General features: G+C 57.7%; 1 protein-coding gene across 1 annotated transcript; it reads right to left on the reverse strand.

The window, feature by feature from the left end:
- Positions 1–268: 268 nt before the first annotated feature.
- On the reverse strand, positions 269–26,739 carry EMG1 (EMG1 N1-specific pseudouridine methyltransferase). Its single transcript, XM_088456029.1, has 6 exons — positions 26,554–26,739; positions 5,052–5,153; positions 2,680–2,821; positions 1,951–2,009; positions 626–775; positions 269–516 (listed from the first exon to the last, which is right to left on the reverse strand). The coding sequence occupies exons 1-6, from the start codon at positions 26,671–26,673 to the stop codon at positions 403–405; spliced, it is 687 nt and encodes a 228-aa protein (XP_088312155.1). The 5' UTR covers positions 26,674–26,739; the 3' UTR covers positions 269–402.
- Positions 26,740–26,750: the final 11 nt, after the last annotated feature.

The raw sequence follows: 26,750 nt of genomic DNA on the forward strand, positions 1-26,750 counted from the left end.
CAGTAGTTCACTGACACAGAAGTGATCATTAAACTATAGCCCCACCCACATTAAAGGGACGGTGTATTATGAAGGGCTGAAGCTCATTGGACAGACTACTGCGGCCAACCAATCATCTGGGAAGGGAGTCTGACCATACAACACACACACACACACACACACACGGGGGACTGTGGAAGTGAAAAATAGGGAACATCCCCTAAAAATAGCGAAACCAGAAGTGACGGGACATCTGCTGCCGATTGTCGGATCCAGCCAACGCACTCACTGAGTTTTGTTTGTTTTATTTCAAACAGGTCACTGTACATAAATTACATATAAAAGTATAACAACGCTCTATGATAGAGGGGGAACCAGGAGCTGCGGAAAAGATGGTGTCAGCCGGTGGACTGGACGTCGCCTCTACATCACCCCCCAGACCTCTTCGAAAGAAGTGCAGAACTTGGCGCAGGTGAGGGCGGCAGACAGCGGGTACTGACTTATGGACACGCAGCGCTCTGTAAAATCCACATTAATCTAAAAGGGAAAGTAAAAAAGAAAAAACCCATCAGAGACACTCTACAAGAAAAGCGTTAGTCGGAAAAGATGACTAATGGGCGGCACTGCCGACATCACACGCACTCACCGAGCCATGAGCAAATGCTCCGATCACAACCAGAGTGGGCTCCGCGGGAGGCACCAGGTCTCGCACGCACGGCACGCTCTCTCCTTGGAATGAGGTAGAGATCTTCACACAGCCCACAGGGAGGTGATCTGTCAGCGGGTTCTTAATAACCTGGAAAAAGAAACGAATTTGCGTAACGTACGTGAAACGTCTCATGGAGAACCAGGTCAGCGCTGGGAACTCAGGTGACAATATACACCGTCTCCAACCTCAGAGGAGGAAGATCCCAATAAATCACAGTAACTTGTATATCTGACTGGGGAACCCGAAATAGGGAATATACATGGTTTCCCGGCCCACAGCGAGCACACACCTCTGATATAAATAGCACCCCAATAGCTGAGAGTAAACCATATTCACACATCTGAATAACTAACCAAACCCTGAAATGTTCTATGTATTAGAGCACATCACATCTGGGTAGGTGCAGCCGGTCTTTATCTTTAGAGTTAATCTAACGCACTCTCATACCCCTATAACAAAGTCTTCTTTCATTTGAATGGAAGGAAAATAATAAAGTCAATATAAGTTTCCGCTGCTCTAGAACACAGAACGCGCCACCCTCAGTTGACCTGGAGGAACCCGTAAAACATGGGTATTTAACATGCAGCCCTCCAACTGCAGTGGAACTACACATCTCAGCAAGCCCTGACAGAGTTTTAGCATGCGCTAATAGCAACACTGTGGCAGGGCATGCTGGGATGTGCAGTTCCACAGCAGCGTGTTCAATACCCCTGGCCTAAGACTTGTAAAACCTAGTAATAGGAACGACCAAGAGGCTGTTCCGCAGACATGGATCCCGGAGCCCACTGCCCAGAATGGACATGAAGGTGGGGGGATGGGGGGGGGTTTACGAAGGACCGCCTTATCGTCAGGAGACACGAGGTAGTAGAGCTGGTGAGAGATCTGCAAGCACAGCACTGTATCTAGCAGAGCCAGTGGGAAAACAAAGGGTGCCCCCTGCTGGACAAACAGGAGGATGAATAGATTTTACTCACAGCTTAAAGGTAAAAAAAGAAAATCCTTTTCACGTATTTACTTTGCCAAAATACTTTGCTAAATGTAAATTGAATGTAATTCTATGCACATACATGTACTTCTAGGCACACAGTAAATTGACAGCCTTGCCCATGTCCCATTGAAACAGATCACCACGAAAAGAAGGTTAAAGAGTTTCATTTATAAAACCTCAGACCTTAGCAAACCAACAGAATCCAATGCACTGTCCCCCCTAACAGATCCCGACAAGCATAGGAGGACCCGCAGGGCGTTGGGGTCCCTCTTACCTTTAACAGCTTCTGGGGTCCGTCTGCGGCTCGGACACTCAGTTTGTGCAGCAGTTGTACTGAAATACAGGCGACAATGTTGTTACAGGAGGAGACAGGATTTCAGAGACAGCTATTTAAGCTGAAGGCAGGTAAATGTCACAAGTCTGTGCCGTTTGGGCAACAATTATCTGCAGAGCCGGGGGTAATGCTGCTGTGACTAGCGGAGTGCGATAATCCTACATATATACGTTTTCAGGTACGTTATTACTCCCATACGACATCAGAATCTCTACCCTTCTTCCAAAATGTTGTAAGACAGCCTCTAAATATGGTGCAAAGAACCCTCCCAAACCATTAAAAGCCAGGGTTGCATAAAATTGGATTTTTTTTTTTGAAACATATTTATTTGATTTAAATCAGATTTTTTTGGGATTTAAATACGATTTTTTTCTTAAATTTATTTTTATTTTTTTAAGTAACCGTTTAAAATTTTTAAACATTTAAAAAAAAAAAAAAAAAAAATGTAATAAAAAATTCCTATTTAAATCAAATAAATCAGTTTTTTATTTTTATTTTTTTTTAAATCCAATTTTATGCAACCCTGCTAATAACTAAACATGTCCACGGCAAAAACACTTTTAAAAATTGGAACCGAAGAAAATTCAACGCCCACCGTTATCACGCGTCTCAGCCCTAATTTACCCTCATCCGTGTTTCAATGGTATTAGCTCCCATCATACTACTTACCCATCAGGCCGCAGAATCGAGGGAAGGTTCGGGGGATACGAGTCTGGGGGTTCACCTCAATCAGGACGTTCCTCTGAGTATGGATGTAAACTTGCAACAATCCCGCCCGGTTCAGGGGGCTGTCTAGGAGCATCAGCAAACACTGCAGACACGAAAGAGAAGACTCTATAATAATGTTATATCATCTCCACTGTAACAAAGTAACAAAGTCAGGACGAGTTAGTATCAGGCCTCCAAAAGAGTGGACAAGTGGCAACCAATCAGCTTCTAGCTAGCGTTTTAAAGAATAAACTTGATAAATGCTAGCTTGAAGCTGATTGGTTGTTATGGGTGACTTTTTAGGAGGCTCGGTACAGCCTCCCCTCAGTTCTTAAAAGAGTCACAATCTAAATGGATATCTGAGCAGCCAACATGGAAACATGTTATAACTACTGTGTTACAGATGGATGAGCAGGGCCCTTCTCCCTCCTGGTCTCATTACCTACTTCTCTTGCACCCCAGCTACACACTCTACACCTCCTCCTTGGGATCTCAGGGCCTGATTCAGAGCTGAACGCTCTGACCAGAGCGCTTGCTCTGAATCAGGGCCGTCCCAGCTAAATTTGGAGCGGCCTCCTGGCCGCTCGCATAGCTGTGGGTGACCACCCACAGCTTATGCGAGCGGCCAAAAAGATGGTCGCGATGGTCAAAGACCATCGCGACCATCGGGCTTGCGATGAGACCCTGCGGTAGGGTCCCGCTTCCGCAAGCCCAGGAGTGATTTTGGCTCTATCAGAGCCAAAATCACTCCCACTGACATCACTACTGATGTCAGTGGGGCCGGACTCAGACGGTAGGCGTTCCCATGGGAACGCCTCTGTCTGGCAGTCACACCCCCGGCACGCCCACCAAAGGGGGCGTGCTGTCAATCAACATCGACAGCACGCCCCCTTTGGTGCGAGACCCGGAGCGACGGAGAGCCCGTCGCTATCCGGGTTTCGCGCATGCGCACGACGGAGCTCCCTCCGTCGTGCACATGCGCAGTGGGGCAACATCAACCCGTTTGCGAGCGTCCTTTGCTCGCGAACGGGTCTGAATGACCCCCTCTGCCCCTGGTCTTTACCTAAGTAATAGGTACAGCTCTCAGCTTTCCCTGAATATTTCCATTGCACTCCTTTTATCAGTGGGTGTGTTATAAGAGTTCTATTGATATTTGTCTACTGTTTTGTACCGAAGGCGCTGCGGACCACTTGTAGAGCCCTATAAAGTTTAATAATAATAATTTCTTACATATTCACCGTTTTGTAGGTCAGCGTTAAGTCAGCCGACGTCTGGTGTAAATATTCATGAGTATTATTGAACACTCCAGGCCACTGGCAGGAGCATGCTCAGTGTTACCCCACATCATGTGACATCAAAGTGCAAGAACCGTGTCAGCTTCCAGCACATTGGCTCTGAATGATCACATGATCCGTGTCATTGGATCTCCAGCCCACACCAATGGGTAATTGTAGACACAGATAGCAGGGCATAGCTTAACACAATTAATCCACAAATTTTATGCCTCGGGGGTAGACCTGCATTGTAAAAATCCCCCCGCCCCATGGCGAAAGATACCCACCAGTACAGTAGCAGCCCCCTAATTGTAATAGATCCCAGTGGCAGTGCCCTTACTGCCAATGGGCCCCCACTGTATTGGAACACCCTCTCCCCAGGTGTCCCTTTTTACATACAACGCATGCGCCCCATGGTGCCGTTCGCACAGCGTTGAGGCGTAATCTCGGGAGTGTTGCCGGCGGTCACGGACCACGACATCGCTCCTGGGAGGCCGCAGCAGATCTCAGACAGCACAGTCGCATGGGATGCGGTGGGCTTCGCTAAAGCCCAGTAGGCCGTGTCCGCATCCTGTGGCACTGTGCCAGGTAAATGGCTAATGCCGAATCGCTTTAGTTTTGGTACAAAAGAGAAATAAGATATCTCCAGCTTAATACACAAAACTGCGAGGGTGGTATTATACAGAGGGTGTCATCATGCTACAAAGACTGTACATCTGTGCAAAGAACAGACCTGGTGGCCAGTAACGGTGCAGTAACAAAGGGAGACGGCATTTCTGGATTGCCACTGGCACTATCCCGCTACAGGACCGTAAAGAGATTTCTTTCATCACCAGTCGGCTAATCGGTCGCAGCTTGTATCTAGGCTCTGAGCGCCCACATGGCACCAACTAATGTGCCAAAGCCGTAATCAGAGCAGTAATCATCCGATTGCAGCAAGGACTGAAATAACGGATGAGACGAGCATTTTCTACCATATATACACTCGGCTTTAAGAAAATATATACCGTTTTCCCATTAATGATATGTGCAGTAGCGGAATCTCTGCGACAGTCATACCTGGTGCGTGATGTCCGGCCGGACCTCCCCAGGGTCTCTTCCATTCTTCACTAATATGGATTTATGTTGGTCACAATTTAGAAGCTCGTATGTTTTCCCCACCTGAAACAACAAGACGCCCTGTTTATATAATACCCTAGTTTTACTATTATTATAAATCCTGTGTTCTCCCCAGGATCAATTTCTCGGGTGCGCCATCCAGCACTCTGATCCCCCCCCCAGAGTGAGCCATCAGCTGTCTGACACACAACGGCACGCTGCTTGTACTCTGCAGATCACTCGCTCTGGGGTAACTATCTGATTGGGATCTACCTCTTACAGACAGTAGAGGGATCTCTGATTGGAGGGAGGCCTGTGACAGGCACAGTCGCAAATCTCCCGCCCATCAGAGATCCCCAGACTTGCGCTTTGCTGAGGTTACTATGAACAGGCAGCCACAGAGACCCCTCCCCATCAGAAATCCCTCCCCCGTCCTTAAGCGGCAGGGAGCAGTGTGGAGAGCAGGAACATTGCAGAGAGGGTAGACGGAGCGTGCAGGCATGTACGGTGTCTCAGCGCAGCGGGCATTGCTGGGCACAATTATATCTGTAACCAGCCTGTAAGTGGGCAACATCTGCAAGAGTCTAAAAATTATATAAACATTTTTCCATTATTGCCAAGTATTACACTGCCTGCACCCGCCTACTTCATATATTGCTAACCGGCTGGCAAACTCTTCTGGGCAGATCACTGAAATCTATATACAGACAGCGATCTAAGCCATCTTACCCAGGAGAGATCAGACTCCAGAGCTTCCCACCAAGTTTTAGAACTAAACTCGTGCTCAGTTAGATGATCTAGAACAAGCCTTTAATATAAACTAACTGAGCTTAAGTTAGGACGGCAGACTACTCTGCATAGATGTACTCAGCTAAAGTCTACGGGCCTGCTTCCGAGTTGGACGCAGTCGCAGCTATCCTTGATATTCGCCACGCAGTCGCGTCTGCAACTTAACGCTAATGCCACTACAAAGCCCTTCCCTGCTGTACAGCCAGGCGTCTGAATGGGATGTAGTCAGGAAGCCGACAGTCTAAATGCCGACCACCGGATTCCCGACTGCCTAATACCAGCAAAGTACTAATTACAGGCGTCAAAAACCCGACGGAGACCTACGTCTGGCATCCCGGATGAAGGTAAGCCGGGCACGGACAGCTGCGGGGGGGGGGGGCGTTTGGGTGGGAATCAGTATGAAATACCGCCGGCCCTGTGGCCGACAGTTCGAATCCCAGCAGCGGCCGACAAAAGCAGAGATCCCGGCAGCGGAAGCCCAACAGCGCTGGAAATCCCGATCGTCCCTAAGGTAAGTATCTACTAACCTAACCCTCCTTAGGGGTGCCTAACCCTAACCTCCCCCCCAAGTGCCTAACCCTAATCCCCCCTAAGTGCCTAACCCCCTCCTTCCCTGCTGCCTAAACCTAAGTCTCCCGGGGGGGTGCCTAACCCTAACCCTCCCTCCCCTAGCCTAACCCTCCCGAGGGGGTGCCTAACCCTAAGTCCCCCCCCCGGGAGCTCTAAACCTAGCCATACCCACCCGCGGCTGTCCGCTGGCGGCGCCGGAATCCCTTTGATCGGGATGCCGGGTGCCGGTCTCCCGGCGTCGGGTAAATGACAGGCGTCTAGATATAGACGCCGGTCATTTATCCCACGCCGGGATAAAGCAATCGAGAAAGCCGGCTGTCGGGATTAAGACAGTCGGTTTTCCGATTGCAACCCGTTTGAGTGTCAGGGTTCCCGGGGGGACTTAGGCACCCTCCCTCGGGAGGGTTAGGCTAGGGGAAGAGGGGTTAGGGTTAGGTTAGGCACCCCCCTGGGAGACTTAGGTTTAGGCTGCGGGGACGGGGGGGTTAAGTTTAGGCACTTAGAGGGGGGTTAGGCACTTGGGGGGGGGGGATAGGGTTAGACACTTGGGGGGGGGGGGGAGGTTAGGGTTAGGCACCCCTAAGGGAGGGTTAGAGTTAGAGGGGGAAAATAGGGTTAGTATACTTACCTTATTAAGCGATCGGGATCTTCACCTCTGCCGGGCCATCGGGGTTTGAACGGGTGCGCCACCCAGCACTCTGACCCCCCCCAGATCCGCTGCAGCCTGCTGAAAAGTGTATGGCCGTAAAAATCCCTGCGCAAAGCAACTGCAATTTTGACAACAGACTTTAATGACAATGTGAAAGGTGTCATAGAAATCTGTCCCTAATTACGGACATATTTGAACTCATCAGAAAACGAACACCCCATAAATATCAGGTGAGGGGGGGGTCTCTGAGGGCCAGATCAATACAAAGAAGAGTTTTCACTGGAATGATTGACTACTGGGGCTGTGATGCTCCAATTTATATTCTATTTAAAATATCAAAATCTTTAGCTTTGAAGGTTACAAGAACAACAACACCGGTCGTAACGTTTTACTGTCAGGAAGCGAAACTGGAAACATTATTAGATTGAAGCAGGTAACAAAGGTGAGAAGAACCATTGTCAGCATTATCAAGGATTCTGCCCTGGCTCTAAACATCCCATATATCCTGCACAGCACTGGGCTATACTGTAACTACACTGTGCCAAAATTATAATGGGCACTATGCTGGAACACGCTACCCTCACACTGGGCGCTATGCTGGGATGCGCTACCCTTACACCGGGCGCTATGCTGGAACGTGTTACCCTTACACTGGGCGCTATATCCTGGAACGTGCTACCCTTACACGGGGCACTATGCTGGGACGTGCTACCCTCACACTGGGCGCTATACTGGGACGCGCTACCCTCACACTGGGCGCTATACTGGGACGCGCTACCCTCACACCGGGCGCTATGCTGGAACGTGTTACCCTTACACTGGACGCTATATGCTGGAACGTGCTACCCTTACACGGGGCGCTATGCTGGGACGCGCTACCCTTACACTGGGCGCTATGTTGGAAAGCGCTACCCTCACACTGGGCGCTATGCTGGGACGCGCTACCCTTACACTGGGCGCTATGCTGGAACGCGCAACCCTCACACTGGGCGCTATGCTGGAACGCGCTACCCTCACACTGGGCACTATGCTAGAACGCGCTACCCTTACACTGGGTGCTATGCTGGAACGCGTTGCCCTTACACTGGGCGCTATGCTGGAACGCGCTACCCTCACACTGGGCGCTATGCTGGAACGCACTACCCTTACACTGGGCGCTATGCTGGAACGCGCTACCCTCACACTGAGCGCTATGCTGGAACGCACTACCCTTACACTGGGCGCTATGCTGGAACGCGCTACCCTCACACCGGGCACTATGCTGGGACGCGCTACCCTCACACCGGGCACTATGCTGGAACGCGCTACTCTTACACTGGGCACTATGCTGGAACGCGCTACCCTCACACTGGGCGCTATGCTGGAACGCGCTACTCTTACACTGGGCACTATGCTGGAACGCGCTACTCTTACACTGGGCACTATGCTGGAACGCTCTACCCTTACACTGGGCGCTATGCTGAAAAGCGCTACCCTTACACTGGGCGCTATGCGCTACCCTCACACTGGGCATTATGCTGGAACGCGCTACCCTTACACTGGGCACTATGCTGGAACGCGCTACCCTTACACTGGGCGCTATGCTGGAACGTGTTACCCTTACACTGGGCACTCTACTGTCACTGCACTGTGCCAAAATTATAATGGGCACTATGCTGGGACGCGCTACCCTTACACTGGGCGCTATGCTGGAACGCGCTACCCTCACACCGGGCGCTATGCTGGAACGCGCTACCCTCACACCGGGCGCTATGCTGGAACGCGCTACCCTCACACCGGGCGCTATGCTGGAACGCGCTACCCTCACACCGGGCGCTATGCTGGAACGCGCTACCCTCACACCGGGCGCTATGCTGGAACGCGCTACCCTCACACCGGGCGCTATGCTGGAACGCGCTACCCTCACACCGGGCGCTATGCTGGAACGCGCTACCCTCACACCGGGCGCTATGCTGGAACGCGCTACCCTCACACCGGGCGCTATCCTGGAACGCGCTACCCTCACACCGGGCGCTATCCTGGAACGCGCTACCCTCACACCGGGCGCTATCCTGGAACGCGCTACCCTCACACCGGGCGCTATGCTGGAACGCGCTACCCTCACACCGGGCGCTATGCTGGAACGCGCTACCCTCACACCGGGCGCTATGCTGGAACGCGCTACCCTCACACCGGGCGCTATGCTGGGACGCGCTACCCTCACACCGGGCGCTATGCTGGGACGCGCTACCCTCACACCGGGCGCTATGCTGGGACGCGCTACCCTCACACCGGGCGCTATGCTGGGACGCGCTACACTCACACTGGGCGCTATGCTGGCACGCGCTACCCTCACACTGGGCGCTATGCTGGAACGCGCAACCCTCACACTGGGCGCTATGCTGGAACGCGCAACCCTCACACTGGGCGCTATGCTGGAACGCGCTACCCTCACACTGGGCGCTATGCTGGAACGCGCTACCCTTACACTGGGCGCTATGCTGAAACGCGCTACCCTTACACAGGGCGCTATGCTGAAACGCGCTACCCTTACACTGGGCGCTATGCTGAAACGCGCTACCCTTACACTGGGCGCTATGCTGGGACGCGCTACCCTCACACTGGGCACTCTACTGTAACTGCACTGTGCCAAAATTATAATGGGCACTATGCTGGAACGCGCTACCCTCACACTGGGCGCTACGTTGGGACGCGCTACCCTTACACTGGACGCTATGCTGAAACGCGCTACCCTTACACTGGACGCTATGCTGAAACGCGCTACCCTTACACTGGGCGCTATGCTGAAACGCGCTACCCTTACACAGGGCGCTATGCTGAAACGCGCTACCCTTACACTGGGCGCTATGCTGAAACGCGCTACCCTTACACTGGGCGCTATGCTGAAACGCGCTACCCTTACACTGGGCGCTATGCTGAAACGCGCTACCCTTACACTGGGCGCTATGCTGGAACGCGCTACCCTTACACCGGGCGCTATGCTGGAACGCCCTACCCTCACACCGGGCGCTATGCTGGAACGCGCAACCCTCACACTGGGCACTATGCTGGAACGCGCTACCCTCACACTGGGCGCTATGCTGGAACGCGCTACCCTTACACTGGGCGCTATGCTGAAACGCGCTACCCTTACACAGGGCGCTATGCTGAAACGCGCTACACTTACACTGGGCGCTATGCTGAAACGCGCTACCCTTACACTGGGCGCTATGCTGGGACGCGCTACCCTCACACTGGGCACTCTACTGTAACTGCACTGTGCCAAAATTATAATGGGCACTATGCTGGAACGCGCTACCCTCACACTGGGCGCTACGTTGGGACGCGCTACCCTTACACTGGACGCTATGCTGAAACGCGCTACCCTTACACTGGACGCTATGCTGAAACGCGCTACCCTTACACTGGGCGCTATGCTGAAACGCGCTACCCTTACACAGGGCGCTATGCTGAAACGCGCTACCCTTACACTGGGCGCTATGCTGAAACGCGCTACCCTTACACTGGGCGCTATGCTGAAACGCGCTACCCTTACACTGGGCGCTATGCTGAAACGCGCTACCCTTACACTGGGCGCTATGCTGGAACGCGCTACCCTTACACTGGGCGCTATGCTGGAACGCCCTACCCTCACACTGGGCGCTATGCTGAAACGCGCAACCCTCACACTGGGCGCTATGCTACTGTCACTGCACTGTGCCAAAATTATAATGGGCACTATGCTGGGACGCGCTACCCTCACACTGGCACTATGCTGGAACGCGCTACCCTCACACTGGGCGCTATGCTGGAACGCGCTACCCTCACACTGGGCGCTATGCTGGAACGCGCTACCCTCACACTGTGCGCTATGCTGAAACGCTCTACCCTTACACGGGGCGCGATGCTGGGACGCGCTACCCTCACACTGGGCACTCTACTGTAACTGCACTGTGCCAAAATTATAAGGGGCACTATGCTGGAACGCGCTACCCTCACACTGGGCGCTATGCTGGAACGCGCTACCCTTACACTGGGCTCTATGCTGGAACGCGCTACCCTTACACTGGGCTCTATGCTGGAACGTGCTACCCTTACACTGGGCGCTATGCTGAAACGCGCTACCCTCACACCGGGCGCTATGCTGGAACGCGCAACCCTCACACCGGGCGCTATGCTGGAACGCGCTACCCTCACACCGGGCGCTATGCTGGAACGCGCTACCCTCACACCGGGCGCTATGCTGGAACGCGCTACCCTCACACCGGGCGCTATCCTGGAACGCGCTACCCTCACACCGGGCGCTATGCTGGAACGCGCTACCCTCACACCGGGCGCTATGCTGGAACGCGCTACCCTCACACCGGGCGCTATGCTGGAACGCGCTACCCTCACACCGGGCGCTATGCTGAGACGCGCTACCCTCACACCGGGCGCTATGCTGGGAAGCGCTACCCTCACACCGGGCGCTATGCTGGGACGCGCTACCCTCACACCGGGCGCTATGCTGGGACGCGCTACCCTCACACCGGGCGCTATGCTGGAACGCGCTACCCTCACACCGGGCGCTATGCTGGAACGCGCTACCCTCACACTGGGCGCTATGCTGGAACGCGCAACCCTCACACTGGGCGCTATGCTGGAACGCGCAACCCTCACACTGGGCGCTATGCTGGAACGCGCTACCCTCACACTGGGCGCTATGCTGGAACGCGCTACCCTCACACTGGGCGCTATGCTGGGACGCGCTACCCTCACACTGGGCGCTATGCTGGGACGCGCTACCCTTACACTGGGCGCTATGCTGGGACGCGCTACCCTTACACTGGGCGCTATGCTGGGACGCGCTACCCTTACACTGGGCGCTATGCTGGAACGTGCTACCCTTACACTGGGCGCTATGCTGAAACGCTCTACCCTTACACTGGGCACTCTACTGTAACTGCACTGTGACAAAATTATAATGGGCGCTATGCTGGAACGTGCTACCCTTACACTGGGCGCTATGCTGGGACGCGCTACCCTCACACTGGGCACTCTACTGTAACTGCACTGTGCCAAAATTATAATGGGCACTATGCTGGAACGCGCTACCCTCACACTGGGCACTATGCTGGGACGCGCTACCCTCACACTGGGCGCTACGTTGGGACGCGCTATCCTTACACTGGACGCTATGCTGAAACGCGCTACCCTTACACTGGACGCTATGCTGAAATGCGCAACCCTCACACTGGGCGCTATGCTGGAACGCGCTACCCTCACACTGGGCGCTATGCTGGAACGCGCTACCCTCACACTGGGCGCTATGCTGGAACGCGCTACCCTTACACTGGGCGCTATGCTGGGACGCGCTACCCTTACACTGGGCGCTATGCTGGGACGCGCTACCCTTACACTGGGCGCTATGCTGGGACGCGCTACCCATACACTGGGCGCTATGCTGGGACGCGCTACGCTTACACTGGGCGCTATGCTGGGACGCGCTACCCTTACACTGGGCGCTATGCTGAAACGCTCTACCCTTACACTGGGCACTCTACTGTAACTGCACTGTGCCAAAATTATAATGGGCGCTATGCTGGAACGTGCTACCCTTACACTGGGCGCTATGCTGGGACGCGCTACCCTCACACTGGGCACTCTACTGTAACTGCACTGTGCCAAAATTATAATGGGCACTATGCTGGAACGCGCTACCCTCACACTGGGCACTATGCTGGGACGCGCTACCCTCACACTGGGCGCTACGTTGGGACGCGCTACCCTTACACTGGGCACTATGCTGAAACGCTCTACCCTTACACTGGACGCTATGCTGAAACGCGCTACCCTTACACTGGACGCTATGCTGAAGCGCGCTACCCTTACACTGGACGCTATGCTGAAACGCGCTACCCTTACACTGGGCGCTATGCTGAAACGCGCTACCCTTACACAGGGCGCTATGCTGAAACGCGCTACCCTTACACTGGGCGCTATGCTGAAACGCGCTACCCTTACACTGGGCGCTATGCTGAAACGCGCTACCCTTACACTGGGCGCTATGCTGGAACGCGCTACCCTTACACTGGGCGCTATGCTGGAACGCCCTACCCTCACACTGGGCGCTATGCTGAAACGCGCTACCCTCACACTGGGCGCTACGCTACTGTCACTGCACTGTGCCAAAATTATAAAGGGCACTATGCTGGGACGCGCTACCCTCACACTGGGCACTATGCTGGAACGCGCTACCCTCACACTGGGCGCTATGCTGGAACGCGCTACCCTCACACTGGGCGCTATGCTGAAACGCTCTACCCTTACACGGGGCGCGATGCTGGGACGCGCTACCCTCACACTGGGCACTCTACTGTAACTGCACTGTGCCAAAATTATAAGGGGCACTATGCTGGAACGCGCTACCCTCACACTGGGCGCTATGCTGGAACGCGCTACCCTTACACTGGGCTCTATGATGGAACGCGCTACCCTTACACTGGGCGCTATGCTGAAACGCGCTACCCTTACACTGGGCGCTATGCTGGAGTGCGCTACCCTCACACTGGGCGCTATGCTGGAGCGCGCTACCCTCACACTGGGCGCTATAATGGAGCGCGCTACCCTTACACTGGGCGCTATGCTGGAGCGCGCTACCTTTACACTGGGCGCTATGGTGGTACGCGCTACCCTCACACAGGGCGCTTTGCTGGAACGCGCTACCCTCACACTGGGCGCTATGCTGAAACGCGCTACCCTCACACTGGGCACTATGCTGAAACGCGCTACCCTTACACTGGGCGCTATGCTGAAACGCGGTACCCTTACACTGGGCGCTATGCTGAAACGCGCTACCCTTACACTGGGCGCTATGCTGGAACGCGCTACCCTCACACTAGGCGCTATGCTGAAACGCGCTACCCTCACACTGGGCGCTATGCTACTGTCACTGCACTGTGCCAAAATTATAATGGGCACTATGCTGGGACGCGCTACCCTCACACTGGGCGCTATGCTGGAACGCCCTACCCTCACACTGGGCGCTATGCTGGAACGCGCTACCCTCACACTGGGCGCTATGCTGGAACGCGCTACCCTCACACTGGGCGCTATGCTGAAACGCTCTACCCTTACACGGAGCGCGATGCTGGGACGCGCTACCCTCACACTGGGCACTCTACTGTAACTGCACTGTGCCAAAATTATAATGGGCACTATGCTGGAACGCGCTACCCTCACACTGGGCGCTATGCTGGAACGCGCTACCCTTACACTGGGCTCTAAGCTGGAACGCGCTACCCTCACACTGGCCGCTATGCTGGAATGCGCTACCCTCACACTGGGCGCTATGCTGGAGCGCGCTACCCTTACACTGGGCGCTATAATGGAGCGCGCTACCCTTACACTGGGCGCTATGCTGGAGCGCGCTACCTATACACTGGGCGCTAAGGTGGTACGCGCTACTCTCACACAGGGCGCTATGCTGGAACGCGCTACCCTCACACTGGGCACTATGCTGAAACGCGCTACCCTTACACTAGGCGGTATGCTGAAACGCGCTACCCTTATACTAAGCGCTATGCTGAAACACGCTACCCTTACACTGGGCGCTATGCTGGAACGTGTTACCCTTATATTGGGCGCTATATGCTGGAACGCGCTACCCTCACACGGGGCGCTATGCTGGGACGCGCTACCCTCACACTGGGCGCTATATGCTGGAACGTGTTACCCTTACACTGGGCGCTATATGCTGGAACGTGTTACCCTTACACTGGGAGCTATATGCTGGAACGCGCTACCCTCACACTGGGCGCTATGCTGGAGCGCGCTACCTTTACACTGGGCGCTATGGTGGTACGCGCTACCCTCACACAGGGCGCTATGCTGGAACGTGTTACCCTTATATTGGGCGCTATATGCTGGAACGCGCTACCCTCACACGGGGCGCTATGCTGGGACGCGCTACCCTCACACTGGGCGCTATATGCTGGAACGTGTTACCCTCACACTGGGCGCTATATGCTGGAACGTGTTACCCTTACACTAGGCGCTATATGCTGGAACGTGTTACCCTCACACTGGGAGCTATATGCTGGAACGCGCTACCCTCACACGGGGCGCTATGCTGGGACGCGCTACCCTCACACTGGGCGCTATGCTGGGACGCTCTACCCTCACACTGGGCGCTATACTGGGACGCGCTACCCTCACACTGGGCGCTATGCTGGGACGCGCTACCCTCACACTGGGCGCTATGCTAGAACGCGCTACCCTCACACTGGGCGCTATGCTGAAACGCGCTACCCTCACACTGGGCGCTATGCTGGAACGCGCAACCCTCACACTGGTCGCTATGCTGGAACGCGCAACCCTCACACTGGTCGCTATGCTGGAACGCGCTACCCTCACACTGGGCGCTATGCTGGAACGCAATGCTGGGACGCGCTACCCTTACACTGGGTGCTATGCTGGAACGTGCTACCCTTACACTGGGAGCTATGCTGAAACGCTCTACCCTTACACTGGGCGCTATGCTGGGACGCGCTACCCTCACACTGGGCACTCTACTGTAACTGCACTGTGCCAAAATTATAATGGGCACTATGCTGGAACGCGCTACCCTCACACTGGGCGCTATGCTGGAACGCGCTACCCTCACACTGGGCGCTATGCTGGAACGCGCTACCCTCACACTGGGCTCTATGCTGGAAAGCGCTACCCTCACACTGGGCTCTATGCTGGGACGCGCTACCCTCACACTGGGCGCTACGCTGGGACGCGCTACCCTTACACTGGGCACTATGCTAGCCTTACAGTGGGCACTATGCTGAAACGCGCTACCCTTACACTGGGCGCTATGCTGGAGCACGCTACCCTCACACTGGGCACTCTACTGTAACTGCACTGTGCCAAAATTCTAATGGGCACTATGCTGGAACGCGCTACCCTTACACTGGGCGCTATGCTGGAACGCGCTACCCTTACACTGGGCGCTATGCTGGAGCGCGCTACCCTTACACTGGGCGCTATGCTGGAGCGCGCTACCCTTACACTCGGCGCTATGCTGGAGCGCGCTACCCTTACACTGAGCGCTATGCTGGAGCACGCTACCCTCACACTGGGCGCTATGCTGGAGCGCGCTACCCTCACACTGGGCGCTATGCTGGAACGCGCTACCCTCACACTGGGCGCTACGCTGGGACGCGCTACCCTTACACTGGGCACTATGCTAGCCTTACACTGGGCTCTATGCTGGGACGCGCTACCCTCACACTGGGCATTATGCTGGGACGCGCTACCCTCACACTGGGCATTATGCTGGAATGCGCTACCCTCACACTGGGCGCTATGCTGGAAAGCGCTACCCTCACACTGGGCTCTATGCTGGGACGCGCTACCCTCACACTGGGCACTATGCTGAGACGCGCTACCCTCACACTGGGCGCTATGCTGGGACGCGCTACCCTCACACTGGGCGCTATGCTGGAACGCGCTACCCTCACACTGGGCGCTATGCTGGAACGCGCTACCCTCACACTGGGCTCTATGCTGGGACGCGCTACCCTCACACTGGGCATTATGCTGGAACGCGCTACCCTCACACTGGGCGCTATGCTGGAACGCGCTACCCTCACACTGGGCGCTATGCTGGAACGCGCTACCCTCACACTGGGCGCTATGCTGGAACGCGCTACCCTCACACTGGGCTCTATGCTGGGACGCGCTACCCTCACACTGGGCACTATGCTGAAACGCGCTACCCTCACACTGGGCGCTATGCTGGGACGCGCTACCCTCACACTGGGCGCTATGCTGGGACGCGCTACCCTCACACTGGGCGCTATGCTGGGACGCGCTACCCTCACACTGGGCGCTATGCTGGGACGCGCTACCCTCACACTGGGCGCTATGCTGGGACGCGCTACCCTCACACTGGGCGCTATGCTGGGACGCGCTACCCTCACACTGGGCGCTATGCTGGAACGCGCTACCCTCACACTGGGCGCTATGCTGGAACGCGCTACCCTCACACTGGGCGCTATGCTGGAACGCGCTACCCTCACACTGGGTGCTATGCTGGAACGTGCTACCCTTACACTGGGAGCTATGCTGAAACGCTCTACCCTTACACTGGGCGCTATGCTGGGACGCGCTACCCTCACACTGGGCACTCTACTGTAACTGCACTGTGCCAAAATTATAATGGGCACTATGCTGGAACGCGCTACCCTCACACTGGGCGCTATGCTGGAACGCGCTACCCTCACACTGGGCGCTACGCTGGGACGCGCTACCCTCACACTGGGCGCTATGCTAGCCTTACACTGGGCACTATGCTGAAACGCGCTACCCTTACACCGGGCGCTATGCTGAAACGCGCTACCCTTACACTGGGCGCTATGCTGGAGCGCGCTACCCTCACACTGGGCACTCTACTGTAACTGCACTGTGCCAAAATTATAATGGGCACTATGCTGGAACGCGCTACCCTCACACTGGGCGCTATGCTGGAACGCGCTACCCTCACACTGGGCGCTATGCTGGAACGCGCTACCCTTACACTGGGCGCTATGCTGGAGCGCGCTACCCTCACACTGGGCGCTATGCTGGAGCGCGCTACCCTCACACTGGGCGCTATGCTGGAGCGCGCTACCCTCACACTGGGCGCTATGCTGGAACGCGCTACCCTCACACTGGGCGCTATGCTGGAACTCGCTACCCTCACACTGGGCGCTATGCTGGAACGCGCTACCCTCACACTGGGCGCTATGCTGGGACGCGCTACCCTCACACTGGGGCCTATGCTGGAACGTGCTACCCTTACACTGGGAGCTATGCTGAAACGCTCTACCCTTACACTGGGCGCTATGCTGGGACGCGCTACCCTCACACTGGGCACTCTACTGTAACTGCACTGTGCCAAAATTATAATGGGCACTATGCTGGAATGCGCTACCCTCACACTGGGCGCTATGCTGGAACGCGCTACCCTCACACTGGGCGCTATGCTGGAACGCGCTACCCTTACACTGGGCGCTATGCTGGGACGCGCTACCCTCACACTGGGCTCTATGCTGGGACGCGCTACCCTCACACTGGGCGCTACGCTGGGACGCGCTACCCTTACACTGGGCACTATGCTAGCCTTACACTGGGCACTATGCTGAAACGCGCTACCCTTACACTGGGCGCTATGCTGAAACGCGCTACCCTTACACTGGGCGCTATGCTGGAGCGCGCTACCCTCACACTGGGCGCTACGCTGGGACGCGCTACCCTTACACTGGGCACTATGCTAGCCTTACACTGGGCACTATGCTGAAACGCGCTACCCTTACACTGGGCGCTATGCTGAAACGCGCTACCCTTACACTGGGCGCTATGCTGGAACGCGCTACCCTCACACTGGGCACTCTACTGTAACTGCACTGTGCCAAAATTATAATGGGCACTATGCTGGAACGCGCTACCCTCACACTGGGCGCTATGCTGGAACGCGCTACCCTCACACTGGGCGCTATGCTGGAACGCGCTACCCTTACACTGGGCTCTATGCTGGGAGACGCGCCCCTCACACTGGGCACTATGCTGAAACGCGCTACCCTCACACTGGGCGCTATGCTGGGACGCGCTACCCTCACACTGGGCGCTATGCTGGGACGCGCTACCCTCACACTGGGTTCTATGCTGGAACGTGCTACCCTCACACTGGGCTCTATGCTGAAACGCGCTACCCTCACACTGGGCACTATGCTGAAACGCGCTACGCGCTACCCTCACACTGGGCGCTATGCTGGAACGCGCTACCCTTACACTGGGCTCTATGCTGGGACGCGCTACCCTTACACTGGGCTCTATGCTGGGACGCGCTACCCTTACACTGGGCTCTATGCTGGGACGCGCTACCCTCACACTGGGCGCTATGCTGGAACGCGCTACCCTCACACTGGGCGCTATGCTGAAACGCGCTACCCTCACACTGGGCACTATGCTGGGACGCGCTACCCTCACACTGGGCTCTATGCTGGGACGCGCTACCCTCACACTGGGCGCACTATGCTGGGACGCGCTACCCTCACACTGGGCGCTATGCTGGGACGCGCTACCCTCACACTGGGCGCTATGCTGAAACGCGCTACCCTCACACTGGGCGCTATGCTGGAACGCGCTACCCTCACACTGGGCGCTATGCTGAGACGCGCTACCCTCACACTGGGCGCTATGCTGAGACGCGCTACCCTCACACTGGGCGCTATGCTGGGACGCGCTACCCTCACACTGGGCGCTATGCTGGGACGCGCTACCCTCACACTGGGCGCTATGCTGGAACGCGCTACCCTCACACTGGGCGCTATGCTGGAACCCTCACACTGGGCGCTATGCTGGGACGCGCTACCCTCACACTGGGCGCTATGCTGGGACGCGCTACCCTCACACTGGGCGCTATGCTGGGACGCGCTACCCTCACACTGGGCGCTATGCTGGAACGCGCTACCCTCACACTGGGCTCTATGCTGGGACGCGCTACCCTCACACTGGGCATTATGCTGGGACGCGCTACCCTCACACTGGGCATTATGCTGGAACGCGCTACCCTTACACTGGGCGCTATGCTGGAACGCGCTACCCTCACACTGGGCTCTATGCTGGGACGCGCTACCCTCACACTGGGCACTATGCTGAAACGCGCTACCCTCACACTGGGCGCTATGCTGGGACGCGCTACCCTCACACTGGGCGCTATGCTGGAACGCGCTACCCTCACACTGGGCGCTATGCTGGAACGCGCTACCCTCACACTGGGCTCTATGCTGGGACGCGCTACCCTCACACTGGGCATTATGCTGGAACGCGCTACCCTCACACTGGGCGCTATGCTGGAACGCGCTACCCTCACACTGGGCGCTATGCTGGAACGCGCTACCCTCACACTGGGCTCTATGCTGGGACGCGCTACCCTCACACTGGGCACTATGCTGAAACGCGCTACCCTCACACTGGGCGCTATGCTGGGACGCGCTGAAACGCGCTACCCTTACACTGGTCGCTATGCTGGAACGCGCTACCCTCACACTGGGCGCTATGCTGGAACGCGCTACCCTTACACTGGGCTCTATGCTGGGACGCGCTACCCTCACACTGGGCATTATGCTGGAACGCGCTACCCTCACACTGGGCGCTATGCTGGAACGCGCTACCCTCACACTGGGCGCTATGCTGGAACGCGCTACCCTCACACTGGGCGCTATGCTGGAACGCGCTACCCTCACACTGGGCTCTATGCTGGGACGCGCTACCCTCACACTGGGCGCTATGCTGAAACGCGCTACCCTCACACTGGGCGCTATGCTGGGACGCGCTACCCTTACACTGGGCGCTATGCTGGGACGCGCTACCCTCACACTGGGCACTATGCTGAAACGCGCTACCCTCACACTGGGCGCTATGCTGGGACGCGCTACCCTCACACTGGGCGCTATGCTGGAACGCGCTACCCTCACACTGGGCGCTATGCTGGGACGCGCTACCCTCACACTGGGCGCTATGCTGGGACGCGCTACCCTCACACTGGGCGCTATGCTGGAACGCGCTACCCTCACACTGGGCGCTATGCTGGAACGCGCTACCCTCACACTGGGCGCTATGCTGGGACGCGCTACCCTCACACTGGGTGCTATGCTGGAACGCGCTACCCTTACACTGGGAGCTATGCTGAAACGCTCTACCCTTACACTGGGCGCTATGCTGGGACGCGCTACCCTCACACTGGGCACTCTACTGTAACTGCACTGTGCCAAAATTATAATGGGCACTATGCTGGAACGCGCTACCCTCACACTGGGCGCTATGCTGGAACGCGCTACCCTCACACTGGGCACTCTACTGTAAATGCACTGTGCCAAAATTATAATGGGCACTATGCTGGAATGCGCTACCCTCACACTGGGCGCTATGCTGGAACGCGCTACCCTCACACTGGGCGCTATGCTGGAACGCGCTACCCTTACACTGGGCTCTATGCTGGAACGCGCTACCCTCACACTGGGCTCTATGCTGGGACGCGCTACCCTCACACTGGGCGCTACGCTGGGATGCGCTACCCTTACACTGGGCACTATGCTAGCCTTACACTGGGCACTATGCTGAAACGCGCTACCCTTACACTGGGCGCTATGCTGAAACGCGCTACCCTTACACTGGGCGCTATGCTGGAGCGCGCTACCCTCACACTGGGCGCTACGCTGGGACGCGCTACCCTTACACTGGGCACTATGCTAGCCTTACACTGGGCACTATGCTGAAACGCGCTACCCTTACACTGGGCGCTATGCTGAAACGCGCTACCCTTACACTGGGCGCTATGCTGGAACGTGCTACCCTCACACTGGGCACTCTACTGTAACTGCACTGTGCCAAAATTATAATGGGCACTATGCTGGAACGCGCTACCCTCACACTGGGCGCTATGCTGGAACGCGCTACCCTCACACTGGGCGCTATGCTGGAACGCGCTACCCTTACACTGGGCTTTATGCTGGGAGACGCGCCCCTCACACTGGGCACTATGCTGAAACGCGCTACCCTCATACTGGGCGCTATGCTGGGACGCGCTACCCTCACACTGGGCGCTATGCTGGGACGCGCTACCCTCACACTGGGCTCTATGCTGGAACGCGCTACCCTCACACTGGGCTCTATGCTGAAACGCGCTACCCTCACACTGGGCACTATGCTGAAACGCGCTACCCTCACATTGGGCGCTATGCTGGGACGCGCTACCCTCACACTGGGCGCTATGCTGGAACGCGCTACCCTCACACTGGGCTCTATGCTGGAACGCGCTACCCTCACACTGGGCGCTATGCTGGGACGCGCTACCCTCACACTGGGCACTATGCTGAAACGCGCTACCCTCACACTGGGCGCTATGCTGAAACGCGCTACCCTCACACTGGGCGCTATGCTGGAACGCGCTACCCTCACACTGGGCTCTATGCTGGGACGCGCTACCCTCACACTGGGCACTATGCTGAAACGCGCTACCCTCACACTGGGCGCTATGCTGGGACGCGCTACCCTCACACTGGGCGCTATGCTGGGACGCGCTACCCTCACACTGGGCTCTATGCTGGGACGCGCTACCCTCACACTGGGCACTATGCTGAAACGCGCTACCCTCACACTGGGCGCTATGCTGGGACGCGCTACCCTCACACTGGGCTCTATGCTGGGACGCGCTACCCTCACACTGGGCACTATGCTGAAACGCGCTACCCTCACACTGGGCACTATGCTGAAACGCGCTACCCTCACACTGGGCTCTATGCTGGGACGCGCTACCCTCACACTGGGCGCTATGCTGAAACGCGCTACCCTCACACTGGGCGCTATGCTGAAACGCGCTACCCTCACACTGGGCGCTATGCTGGAACGCGCTACCCTCACACTGGGCGCTATGCTGGAACGCGCTACCCTCACACTGGGCGCTATGCTGGAACGCGCTACCCTCACACTGGGCGCTATGCTGGAACGCGCTACCCTCACACTGGGCGCTATGCTGGAACGCGCTACCCTCACACTGGGCGCTATGCTGGAACGCGCTACCCTCACACTGGGCGCTATGCTGGAACGCGCTACCCTCACACTGGGCGCTATGCTGGAACGCGCTACCCTCACACTGGGCTCTATGCTGGGACGCGCTACCCTCACACTGGGCGCTATGCTGAGACGCGCTACCCTCACACTGGGCGCTATGCTGGGACGCGCTACCCTCACACTGGGCGCTATGCTGGAACGCGCTACCCTCACACTGGGCTCTATGCTGGGACGCGCTACCCTCACACTGGGCTCTATGCTGGGACGCGCTACCCTCACACTGGGCGCTATGCTGGAACGCGCTACCCTCACACTGGGCGCTATGCTGAAACGCGCTACCCTCACACTGGGCGCTATGCTGGAACGCGCTACCCTCACACTGGGCTCTATGCTGGGACGCGCTACCCTCACACTGGGCGCACTATGCTGGGACGCGCTACCCTCACACTGGGCGCTATGCTGGGACGCGCTACCCTCACACTGGGCGCTATGCTGAGACGCGCTACCCTCACACTGGGCTCTATGCTGGGACGCGCTACCCTCACACTGGGCGCTATGCTGGGACGCGCTACCCTCACACTGGGCGCTATGCTGGGACGCGCTACCCTCACACTGGGCGCTATGCTGGGACGCGCTACCCTCACACTGGGCGCTATGCTGGGACGCGCTACCCTCACACTGGGCGCTATGCTGGGACGCGCTACCCTCACACTGGGCGCTATGCTGGGACGCGCTACCCTCACACTGGGCGCTATGCTGGGACGCGCTACCCTCACACTGGGCGCTATGCTGGAACGCGCTACCCTCACACTGGGCGCTATGCTGGAACGCGCTACCCTCACACTGGGCGCTATGCTGGGACGCGCTACCCTCACACTGGGCGCTATGCTGGGACGCGCTACCCTCACACTGGGCGCTATGCTGGGACGCGCTACCCTCACACTGGGCGCTATGCTGGGACGCGCTACCCTCACACTGGGCGCTATGCTGGGACGCGCTACCCTCACACTGGGCGCTATGCTGGAACGCGCTACCCTCACACTGGGCGCTATGCTGAAACGCGCTACCCTCACACTGGGCGCTATGCTGGAACGCGCTACCCTTACACTGGGCTCTATGCTGGGACGCGCTACTGGGCTCTATGCTGGGACGCGCTACCCTCACACTGGGCATTATGCTGGAACGCGCTACCCTCACACTGGGCGCTATGCTGGAACGCGCTACCCTCACACTGGGCGCTATGCTGGAACGCGCTACCCTCACACTGGGCGCTATGCTGGAACGCGCTACCCTCACACTGGGCGCTATGCTGGAACGCGCTACCCTCACACTGGGCGCTATGCTGGGACGCGCTACCCTCACACTGGGCTCTATGCTGGGACGCGCTACCCTCACACTGGGCACTATGCTGAAACGCGCTACCCTCACACTGGGCACTATGCTGAAACGCGCTACCCTCACACTGGGCTCTATGCTGGGACGCGCTACCCTCACACTGGGCGCTATGCTGAAACGCGCTACCCTCACACTGGGCGCTATGCTGGAACGCGCTACCCTCACACTGGGCGCTATGCTGGAACGCGCTACCCTCACACTGGGCGCTATGCTGGAACGCGCTACCCTCACACTGGGCGCTATGCTGGAACGCGCTACCCTCACACTGGGCGCTATGCTGGAACGCGCTACCCTCACACTGGGCGCTATGCTGGAACGCGCTACCCTCACACTGGGCGCTATGCTGGAACGCGCTACCCTCACACTGGGCGCTATGCTGGAACGCGCTACCCTCACACTGGGCTCTATGCTGGGACGCGCTACCCTCACACTGGGCGCTATGCTGGGACGCGCTACCCTCACACTGGGCGCTATGCTGGGACGCGCTACCCTCACACTGGGCGCTATGCTGGAACGCGCTACCCTCACACTGGGCTCTATGCTGGGACGCGCTACCCTCACACTGGGCTCTATGCTGGGACGCGCTACCCTCACACTGGGCGCTATGCTGGAACGCGCTACCCTCACACTGGGCGCTATGCTGAAACGCGCTACCCTCACACTGGGCGCTATGCTGGAACGCGCTACCCTCACACTGGGCTCTATGCTGGGACGCGCTACCCTCACACTGGGCGCACTATGCTGGGACGCGCTACCCTCACACTGGGCGCTATGCTGGGACGCGCTACCCTCACACTGGGCGCTATGCTGAGACGCGCTACCCTCACACTGGGCTCTATGCTGGGACGCGCTACCCTCACACTGGGCGCTATGCTGGGACGCGCTACCCTCACACTGGGCGCTATGCTGGGACGCGCTACCCTCACACTGGGCGCTATGCTGGAACGCGCTACCCTCACACTGGGCGCTATGCTGGGACGCGCTACCCTCACACTGGGCGCTATGCTGGGACGCGCTACCCTCACACTGGGCGCTATGCTGGGACGCGCTACCCTCACACTGGGCGCTATGCTGGGACGCGCTACCCTCACACTGGGCGCTATGCTGGAACGCGCTACCCTCACACTGGGCGCTATGCTGGAACGCGCTACCCTCACACTGGGCGCTATGCTGGAACGCGCTACCCTCACACTGGGCGCTATGCTGGGACGCGCTACCCTCACACTGGGCGCTATGCTGGGACGCGCTACCCTCACACTGGGCGCTATGCTGGGACGCGCTACCCTCACACTGGGCGCTATGCTGGGACGCGCTACCCTCACACTGGGCGCTATGCTGGGACGCGCTACCCTCACACTGGGCGCTATGCTGGGACGCGCTACCCTCACACTGGGCGCTATGCTGGAACGCGCTACCCTCACACTGGGCGCTATGCTGAAATGCGCTACCCTCACACTGGGCGCTATGCTGGAACGCGCTACCCTTACACTGGGCTCTATGCTGGGACGCGCTACTGGGCTCTATGCTGGGACGCGCTACCCTCACACTGGGCATTATGCTGGAACGCGCTACCCTTACACTGGGCGCTATGCTGGAACGCGCTACCCTCACACTGGGCGCTATGCTGGAACGCGCTACCCTTACACTGGGCGCTATGCTGGAACGCGCTACCCTCACACTGGGCGCTATGCTGGAACGCGCTACCCTCACACTGGGAGCTATGCTGGAACGCGCTACCCTCACACTGGGCGCTATGCTGGAACGCGCTACCCTCACACTGGGCGCTATGCTGGAACGCGCTACCCTCACACTGGGCGCTATGCTGGGACGCGCTACCCTCACACTGGGCGCTATGCTGGGACGCGCTACCCTCACACTGGGCGCTATGCTGGGACGCGCTACCCTCACACTGGGCGCTATGCTGGGACGCGCTTCCCTCACACTGGGCGCTATGCTGGGACGCGCTACCCTCACACTGGGCGCTATGCTGGGACGCGCTACCCTCACACTGGGCGCTATGCTGGAACGCGCTACCCTCACACTGGGCGCTATGCTGAAACGCGCTACCCTCACACTGGGCGCTATGCTGGAACGCGCTACCCTTACACTGGGCTCTATGCTGGGACGCGCTACTGGGCTCTATGCTGGGACGTGCTACCCTCACACTGGGCATTATGCTGGAACGCGCTACCCTTACACTGGGCGCTATGCTGGAACGCGCTACCCTCACACTGGGCGCTATGCTGGGACGCGCTACCCTTACACTGGGCGCTATGCTGGAACGCGCTACCCTCACACTGGGCGCTATGCTGGGACGCGCTACCCTCACACTGGGCACTATGCTGAAACGCGCTACCCTCACACTGGGCGCTATGCTGGGACGCGCTACCCTTACACTGGGCGCTATGGTGGTACTTGCAGTGCCACACGTGGTAGACAGCAGGAGTGCCGGGCACGCTGGGACCTGTAGTGCCGCGGCGGGGCCATGTGTGTATTTACCCGCACGGTCTCCAGGCTCGCCCCCTCCAGTAGGACGATCAGCCGCTTCTCCCTCCGCCGCTTGGCGTGCGTCTCCGCCGGGGGATCTCCGTCACCCGTGTGCTCCCTGCGCGCCGCCATGATTGTTGTGGGGAAGGGCAATGAGAGCGGACAGGACACTTCCGGTCGGGAGACGGTGCCATGTTGTGGTTGGCAGC

The sequence above is a fragment of the Taudactylus pleione genome, unplaced genomic scaffold (genome assembly GCF_031769625.1).
Source record: "Taudactylus pleione unplaced genomic scaffold, aTauple2 ptg000685l, whole genome shotgun sequence".
Lineage (NCBI taxonomy): Eukaryota > Metazoa > Chordata > Amphibia > Anura > Myobatrachidae > Taudactylus > Taudactylus pleione.